This window comes from Erpetoichthys calabaricus, chromosome 8, assembly GCF_900747795.2.
Source record: "Erpetoichthys calabaricus chromosome 8, fErpCal1.3, whole genome shotgun sequence".
Lineage (NCBI taxonomy): Eukaryota > Metazoa > Chordata > Cladistia > Polypteriformes > Polypteridae > Erpetoichthys > Erpetoichthys calabaricus.
In genome coordinates this window covers 120,717,889-120,727,526 of record NC_041401.2, presented here as the reverse complement: position 1 = coordinate 120,727,526, position 9,638 = coordinate 120,717,889, and the positions used below count along the sequence as shown (strand labels likewise).

The 9,638-nt window shown below is 36.1% G+C and overlaps 1 protein-coding gene across 1 annotated transcript; it reads left to right on the top strand.

The window, feature by feature from the left end:
- The first annotated feature begins 2,876 nt into the window (after positions 1–2,876).
- Positions 2,877–9,465, top strand: LOC114656592 (olfactory receptor class A-like protein 4). Its single transcript, XM_028808230.2, has 2 exons — positions 2,877–3,373; positions 8,405–9,465. The coding sequence occupies exons 1-2, from the start codon at positions 3,287–3,289 to the stop codon at positions 9,281–9,283; spliced, it is 966 nt and encodes a 321-aa protein (XP_028664063.1). The 5' UTR covers positions 2,877–3,286; the 3' UTR covers positions 9,284–9,465.
- Positions 9,466–9,638: the final 173 nt, after the last annotated feature.

Sequence of the window (9,638 nt, the reverse complement as noted above, 5' to 3'; positions counted from 1 at the left end):
GCCGCACATCAAGCGGACGCTTGCCGTAACTCTGTGATTAAATAAAAGCGCCAAGGTCATTAATTAAAAATCGAAAGTGACATAGTGGAACCTGAAATGCTGTCCCCTGCCTATTTGTGTGCTTTTGGGATTTCACTTGACTGTCTTTGTTTTCTGAGCATCCCACTGCTAGTTGTTGAAAAGTTTTAACTGACAGTTTGTTTCTCTTTGCAACCTCAGCATCTTCCAAGAGCAAGCCTGCCCAGACCTGTGCCGCTCACACGTTAACAGCCTTATCTACGCAAACATTACTACCAGCTTAGCAACCATCAGAGGCAGTGCCTTTTAATTTACATCATTTTACTGTCTAACCCGTGGGAATTAAGTGATGACGCCAGTTCAGCTAAGGGTAAGCTGAGTCAGACTGGATGAGGTGCCAACCTTCTCTCATACTTTAAACAAACCAGGCAGATTAATGGTCGCAAGCATAATACGCTTGGATATGTCAGCTGTTCATAACAGCATTATTGCCAAAAACAAAATATTATTATAAACAGTTGTACTATTCCTGGTCATGATTATCAATAAGATGCTCAAGTCTGTGTGCTTGACCAATTATATGAAGCTTTTCAGCACATATTCACTTAGAATCTCAGTCTAGAAAGGGGTCCCATTGATGTGGTTGACATCCTACCAGGTTACAGAGCCAAAGAGTTGAAAAACCAGCATACTAAATGACCTGTACCTTTCTTTGAACCCAGGTGAAAACAGCATTCTTCTTGCAGTTTGTCAATTAGGTGCACATTGGGATAAATGACACTATCATCTTTGACATACATAGGGCAGTGCAATGGCCAAGTCATTTTAACTTCTGTATGTCCTTAACAGCATACTGCCCTCATTACTTGGAGATTTTCTGATTTCTGTAAAGGTGGATGTTTTCATAGGGACTGGTTACTTGACAGGTGAGGTGCAGTTTGTTGAGTTTGGTGTCAGAGTAGTTGATCAGCATGCACGGGTCACCTAAAGAACTGTTCTAGCTCACTTATTGTTCAGCTTATACACAATTTGCCACCTGCAGAGGTTGTTGGAAAACTCCACAAGTATGAGTTGTAAAAGTGGTGGGCAAGAGGAGGAAGGCAGCGGCCTGGAGGCCGATATGTTGATTGGTAGACGTAGAGTAATGTTCTTTTTAACATTAACAGAACTAATGACAGGATGATAGACTTTAGGAAGAGCGAGGCCTACATAACTCCCATCTATATACAAGTAGTTGAAATTGAGGTCGACCTTGGGGTACACCTGGGTAGAAATCTGGATTGAGGCACGAACATAGAAGCCTCATACAAAAGTGCTAGAGTAACTATAATCTGAAGAGGCTTATGTCCTTGGTCGTGAACTGAATATTTCAACATATGTTCTACAAGTGGTTTCAAATATCCTGTTACACAGTGGCATGTTGGGTCAGTAGCATGAAAACAGGAGATGACAAGAGACATATTGAATTAATTAGGAAGGAAATCTGTCCTGGGCACTAGTCTGGACTTTCTGGTGGCAGTAGCAGTGAGCAGAATGTTGATTAAGCTGACTTTGGTCAACCATAGTACTTTCAGCACAAGGCAAGGCTAATTCTGCCGGGGTCATCTGGAATGTGCTGTCAGAGGTCTTTTTTGCTAGCTGTCATTAGATATTACAAAACAGTCAATTTTGTTTTAATATGCTAGTCTTTTTAATTTATGGTCAGTATTTATTTAGGGTTGTGTAGTCATAAGTCTTTCTACGTCATGGATGCAGCATCTCAGAAAGGGCTTTAAGTTTAATGGCTCTTCATGTCGGGGTTTGCGTGTTCTGATAAATTTGTGTGGGTTTTCCTTGTGGCATCTCTAAAGATCTACTTGTTTGGTAAATTTTAATTCCAAATTGGCCTTTTATATGTGTGGACGTATATGTAAATGGGCTTTGTGCTAGAGTGACATTCTGTCTAGGTCTATGAGGATAAGCTCTTTCCCTAGAATTGTGAAATCTATCTATCTATCTATCTATCTATCTATCTATCTATCTATCTATCTATCTATCTATCTATCTATCTATCTATCTACTTATACACATGGCAATTTTTTGTAGTGGCAAACATCACAACATAATTTACATTACTAAGCACACCAGATAGCAAGGTAGAAGGATGAATATAAGATAATTCAAACATTATACAATATCATAAAATATCTTGTAATAAAATCAAAATGTAAAATTAAAAGAATTGATTCACAGTAAAAAGTAGATAGATAGCACTGCAGTGTAAGTATCAATAAGATTTGTCCAAAAAGAAAACCTTAAAATAATTAAATATGGTAACAAAATACAAACTACAAGAAAGAATAAAGTAGGAATTTCAAGGAATACAATATATACATGTTATAATTGGTGGGGCTACAAGATAGAGTTTTAAAGAGTAGAAACAAAAGAGGATAATTTTATGCCTGACAAGAGTCCCATAACAGGAATTCAGATATTAAGAAGAACAGAGTTAGAAAAATCTCAGCTGTTTGACAGATTTTTTCCATGTTAAGTAAGGAAGACATATTTCCTGTGATTTGGACTTGGATCCATTCTTTTGTTTTTCTCTGCATGCAGTGTGGCTCAAGTGGAGAAGCTCTGGAAGTATGTACCCTTTGAATGAGATGTGTTGCATTCACTTTCAACAGACCCCTATTTCTGTGATTTCTCTTTAATATTTACTCATGTTTCCATTCTTGTGATACAGCTCCACTTTGTTATAGAAAGCTTGTAATCATTCGTGGTAAAAAGCACAAAAGCCCCCTAGTCCCGCTTATTGGTTCCAGCAACAATAAATGATAAATACAAATATTTGAAGTCTAATGGGACACATTTCTTAGTAAACTGTAAAGTTAATTCTCAGAGCTGGCACGTATCTTTGAAATGAATTATGAAGCTTTGGTTACCCAGCAACTGATTTTGGAAGCAGTGGACTATGCAGGCAGTATTAGTCAGCAGTGGTGGGCAATATAATACAAGTAGATTGTTGATAAACCTGGTTCAACCATTATCCAGAGGCCAAATTTAAAATCTGACTGGTAATATGTGCAATGTGAAGCACAAGTAGTCAGCAAATGCCTTCAATGATAACAAAGTATACCAGGATTATCACTAGACATACTTGCTACCTAGTCTTCTTTTACTGAGTGATTAAATTTGAGGGGTGATTATTTTACCAGCTACCTGTCTCCTTCATCTGTGCTAACTGTGGTTTAGTGGTTGAGTGCTCAGAATCTCCCACGATCTAAGAATGCCTGAAGTTCTGCCAGTACAGGCTACATTGTTTGGAGTGCTTGTCTTTTCTGGAATACTGGGGAATATCCTAGTCATCTTCACGGTAAGGTATACCAAAACTTCTAGTTTCTTAGGAGATCATTGTGTATTTGGACTTTTTAAAATTTTTTTTCCTCTGTTTTAATTTCTTTCCTTTATCTGGGTGTCTTACAACTATATGAGTTCCTGCTTGTTACATTGTATGCTGTCATTTGGCACATTTTCTACAATGAGTTTTTGTTTCTGTACGATTGCTGCTGTTAAATTATTGAGACTGATTGAAAACATCCAAAGAGACATCACTGAAGTAATGGCTGGCCTCACATATGACAATTTTCAAGAATGCTTGCAGCAGTGGAAGAAATGAAATGTAATAATGTGTAATCATTTTTACAATAACATTCGCTTTTAATATTAGCCTCATCAATTTCATGGTGGACCCCCATATGTCCCTCTATTTATTTTCTCTTTGATTCACAAATACAGTATTATATCTTTCATAATGTGCAATTATGTTTTATAAACTCAACCAGATATACTTTCCATGGTCTATATGGGAGAATATTTGGTCATATCAGTGTTAAAGATAATGAAGTAAAGAGTAAAGCACACATAGGTGTTACTGAATACATTAAAATCCTTTAAATAAATAAAACCCCTGAGTCATATGTAGATTACTTTTCATAATGGCATCAATGTGGTAATTATTTTGTATTATAGTGAGGTATTGACTCTTTTATTGATATTTGACAGTGAAGAATAAGGTGTAAAGCCAACAAATTAAACTTTTGAATTTTGTGAAATGTCTCAGCAGGTGCACAGGAAAGCAATAAGAGAATCTTACAGGTCTAGACTGGGACAATTACTCAGTTACTAATAGGGGAGAGCTGTAAACACTTGTGCCCAGCTGCAACAGGAAGACCCCACATACTTCCATTGCAAAGCTCAACAGACCTTCCAGCTCAAGAGCATGGTCCTGAAATTCTGCTAGTTGAACAACATGAGCCTAGCAAAGTTATATTTTCAGCATAAGAAAAAAAACACAAAAATGAAAGAGATTCAAAAACTCACTAAAAAGCAAAAAGGTTATCTGAAATAATATAAAATAGTAAATCAAAATGCTGTTGGTCTCCAACCAAAATATTAACTGGCATTACAGCTCACCAAAAACAAAGAAAACCAATTCATATTCAGGCTAAGTAAACACAGATTCTGCGGTGGGTTGGCACCCTGCCCGGGATTGGTTCCTGCCTTGTGCCCTGTGTTTGCTGGGATTGGCTCCAGCAGACCCCCATGACCCTGTGTTCGGATTCAGCGGGTTGGAAAATGGATGGATGGATGGATGGATAAACACAGATTGATCAATAATGCTTTCACTAATAAACTAACTCAACAGCAAGAGAACAAAAAATCTACAGTATAGTCACCTTAATCAGGGAAAGCTGGAAACAGAAATTCACCAAAAAATTAGAAAATTGTACTTCCCAATATTTATAAATTACAAGAGAACCACTAAAATACTGTATATATCAAATCAATTAGCACCTCTGTATGGACACTTGCTCTAATATGTAAATGCCACGTTTTATTGGAGGGGGCTTTGTTTTTCCCATCTTTGATAGCTAACAAGATTAACATGGTTCTCATGCCAATAAAGCCTTTATCATCTGAGAACATAGAATATGATTCCTTAATATATATAGTGTATTTCCTTGAAACAATGTTGATTATAATATCATTTAGCAAAGAACACAGTCTTTTGTTACAGAATTACATGTAATGCATGTATTATTTTCCAAAGATTAGTAATTACTGACATATTATTGCTATAATACTAATGGGTAAAAGATTTATTCCATAACTGGGTATGAGCTGTAAGGAATCATCTTAAGAAAATGGAGATAAATATGTTTAAAATCATGAACATAGTTTGTAGGATAGGTGCCAGCTGTTTTTTAAAAAAAGTCTTTTAATGATAGTATGGCATATGTGAAAGATAGGGAACAGCAATTTTGCATAAATGTTATAAAATAATCCTTTATACACAACACAGTAGGTAAAAGGAATGTTACACCCAGAAGTGTAGTTGAAAGTAATACCTTACTGACTTTAACATCTTGATTGGACATTGTTGTGGGTACATTAGGTATTACAAATCTCATAATGTTCTTTCGATTTAAAATAACATAAATTTTAACCATCCATCTATTTTCTAACCCACTTATTGAGTTCAGGTCATGGAGGCCAGAGCCTATGCCAGCAAAATACTTGCTTTATTACAGCTTTACAGACACAAAAAATAAGCAGTTAACCAAATAGACATAAATTATAGTCATCAGCAAACCAATCAGTGTACAAAACACCATACAAAGTGTGCACAATAAGTAGATGGAAATAACATGTTTTCTGGCTTGAGAAAATCAAACAAAAAAAAATCTGTTGCTTTAAGTCTGAGTTTTATACTACTTGCCAGAAGACAGCAGTGGCAAAAAGTGTGTATTAAGAGTGATTGTGTGATTCTGGATTATCTTGCCTATCTTCTTAAGGCATCTTTTTGTAAAAATGTTCTTAATTGCTGGAAATCATGTTCCAAAAATGTTCTCAATAAAATTATGTAATTACTACAACAGACGCAAATGCAGAATAGAAGACAGTAACTTTTCTGCTCCATACCTATAGAAGTTGCTAAATACTGTACTTATGAAGACATACTGCATTTTCTTATTTAACTGAGTAGGGCAAAACTTAAGAATGGCACAATCTTTGATTATTGTCACTATGAAGCTGAACCTAGTCAGCTGACTAGTAAGGAGCATGCTTAGAAATCTGAAACTATTGAACATCTATAAAGCATCTTCACTTATGCAAATACAGTATGACCATAACCCTTCTCAGCATCCAGTCTTGTTGTTTTATAGTTGTTAAGGAACGAAGCACTGTCATGGCCCCAAACTGCCTAGTCTTCAAACCATAGCTGAATAGGAATAGGACCTGCTTAGTAATGTTGTCAGCAGATTTGAAGGTGGAATTAAAACACAGTCATGTCTAACACCCAGTAATGGATAAACAGTGAGAAAACCAGTCCTGAGACCCAGAGGACTTCATTTTTACTGTCAGTATGGTGGAGATATTGCTTGTGGTTTTCCCATATAATGGCCTGCCAGTCAGCAAATGTAATTATGAGGGTATCAAGATTTTACCTTTCTATCTATACTTGCAATGAAGGTTGGTAAGTTTACAGTATATTTGATTATTTAAATATACAATTGGTAGTATTGTTGTACCTGCTGGCAATAAGCCCATTTCAATTTACGAATGAATATGCATCATCTTAACAATATTGGTTTTCTAGCAATTTATATATATTTCATAGATGCAGTTAAATAATTTAATGTTCAAATACATATGAATTTATTTAGAAATATGTAACTAGGATTATTGCTACCCTGTAAGTGTTTGATTCCTGTGCATTTGGTCCATTTTGAATGTGTAGCTGATCACAACTATCCTTCAGCCAAACTTTGTATACTGTTGTGCAAAAAAAAAGCACAAATTGGTTAAGTAAATATGTGAAAAAGCAAACTGCCGTTATCTACTACGAGGCAGCTAGTAAATAAAGTATCAAGTGTTAAGTTGTGACCTTCATCTGCCATGTAAAAATACAAGAAATATTTTAGGCGTTAATTAACTTATAGTGCATATAAGTTTTTTTTTTCTTCTAAACTGTACCAGATAATGATTGGTGAGTTGCAAGAAGTCAGAAAATTGTGCAAAGAATCTTCATAGATCATTACAGATTTGGAAGGGCTGGAGCAATTCACATTAAATAATGTGGTAACTGTTTTTGAACAATTGTTTTGAAATGGGACCTCACATTTACGTTCTTAAGAAATACATGGAAGTGCCAGCTCTAATTATTTAAGTATGTCATATGAAATAAAATGACTGATCTGGTTGTTATAAAAGACACACTGTAAACCATCATTGTCACAAGATAATTGGTTGTCATACTGCCTTTTTGTTTATTGTTATTTCATCGAGATCTAAATGTGTAACTTATAATGGTGTTTTTTTCAAGCATTAAGTAGTTGCTGAAAAGAAAGCAAAGAAATGAATTAAGAAGAATTGAAAATAAATTAAAAAATTAAAACAAAATTAGACTGATCCTGGTTATGAGGTCTGGTTAATCCAAATAGAATATTTTTGGAAGAGGAATTAATACAGGTTATATTTGAATTTATATATTGCAATACAACAAAACATGCTGGTCAGACTACAGAAGAGATGGAAAATAAAGTAGAGGATGAGAGATGAGAAAACCACTTTTTAAAGTACAGTATTAGAAAAGGAAGAAGCCACTAAAGTGATATGTTTACATTGCAATTAAAGTGCTTCAGAATTACTAAAATCTCATCTCCAAAAGGTATTTTCCACATAAACAGTATAGATAAGTGCCCAGTTTTCAGAAATGAGTCAAATAAGCAGCAGTACCTCAAAGACATTACTTTTAAAGAAACAAGAAAGTGGGGTAGTTTGGCCATTTAAGGTGTAGCATTCTGGGACAACAGTAAACACTAACAGGAACGCTGTATTAAAATGTTATTTACTATGGAAACTTTTTTTTTTAAATAAATTGTAACCTGTGAATCCTTGCTCCTGAAAATTGTCAAGTAAGTTGCTGCAATATTTAACTGGAAGGTACTAAAATAATGACAAAAACTTTCTGCCTCCATAAAAGAAAGGTAAGATCAGGCTCATAAATGGCAAAAAATGTTTTCAACTATGCTGACATGGAAGATTCACATTTTAACTCACTGTCAAGGAGCAAAAGAGCAAAGAGCATAGAAGAAATTGCCAGGATCTTTGCTTAGAGAAGAGGTTATGTTACTCCTTGTTTTCCAAGTACAAAAACTTTGTGCTAGTGATGTGCAACGTTTTGAATAGGCTGATCCCATGAAAACAGTGGTAAAAATTTAAAAAGAAGAATTGTCTGATTGAATGAAATTACTAAGCATGTTAGATATCATGCTATTTAGTTTTTTGCTTTGGAGGATTAGGTTTTTATAAAACTGCTGATGTCTCTGTCTTTCATCAGGTATTCGGCTCAGTGTGTGGGGCACATTCACAACAGCATCTCACACCGTCTGACATCATCCTGATGAATCTTTCCTTTGCCAATTTGCTCACATCAATTTTTCGAACTGTGCCCATCTTCATCTCTGACTTTGGCGTGGAGATCTATCTGTCCAACAGCTGGTGCAAAATATTCATGTTCTGTTGGGTGTGGTGGCGCTCTGTTGGTGTCTGGGTCACCTTCACACTCAGTCTCTACCAATATCTCACAATTCGACGGAAATTTCAGATATCAGGAACATTGGCGAAGTTGGCAGAACGCCGCCGGGTCTTGCTCTCTCTCTTAGTGGTGTGGGTGCTGAACTTTCTGTACTCTGTTCCTGCCTTGTTCTACTCAACCCACATCACAGGTAACAATACTGCTGAGCTTATGGTCATCAGCTGTAATACACGGCCCCTGCTGGGCTGCATCTGGGATTTCCCTGTAGAGAAACATGGCATCATCTTTGCCACAACATCTTTGGCTATTCATGAAGTCACACCCACTGTGCTCATGGTAGCCACCAACCTTTCAACACTCTGTGTGCTGAAAAAGTACATGCAGTCTGTGGCAGAGAGTGGACTTACTACACATATGCACTCGGAAAGAAATGCCAGCAAACTAATTGTAATGCTTGTCACACTTTTCCTGCTTTGTTGGGGCACTCAGATTTTGGCTGTGTCCTATTACAACTACAATGGAGGATCTCAAGCTGAAATACTACTGATGCTTGCACAGTTTTCAGCAACCATTTTTGTTGGGTTCAGCCCCCTAGTTGTCATGCTTGGACATAGTAAGATGCGAAATCAAGTTAAAAAGTTTTTCTGCCACAGCTGCTTTCGTCCTTCTGCTGGGAAGTGAGATTTTTAAACAGTTGACTAGCACTTACAGGGAAACCTGTAGAGTAATGCCACATTGTCAGCCTGTTATCCATACTTTGACTGTTACGTGATTTATCATTTATTTATTAGTTAAGTGACCACATTTGTCCTTAGCTTCTAGAGCCAACGTACAGTTGCGATCATCAAGAAGCTTGGATTATAATGGACTTTCGCATTCCGACAGATAGAATGCTTGTTTCCTAGCAATCACATATTTTTGGTTCTTTCTTGATGTAAATAAAGTTTTGTAATCTTTCATTGTGTTGTCTGTTTGCTGATACCCTGAAAATATTAATTAACGATATATTATAAGAAGATCTCTGCACCAAACTGCT

What these genes read in the sequence shown, in the direction of transcription:
- LOC114656592 (XM_028808230.2), top strand. Translation starts at nt 3,287, where the DNA reads ATGCCTGAAGTTCTGCCAGTACAGGCTACATTGTTTGGAGTGCTTGTC. An exon ending in ATATCCTAGTCATCTTCACG is followed by an intron (nt 3,374 to 8,404) that starts GTAAGGTATACC and finishes GTCTTTCATCAG; the next exon opens with GTATTCGGCTCAGTGTGTGG.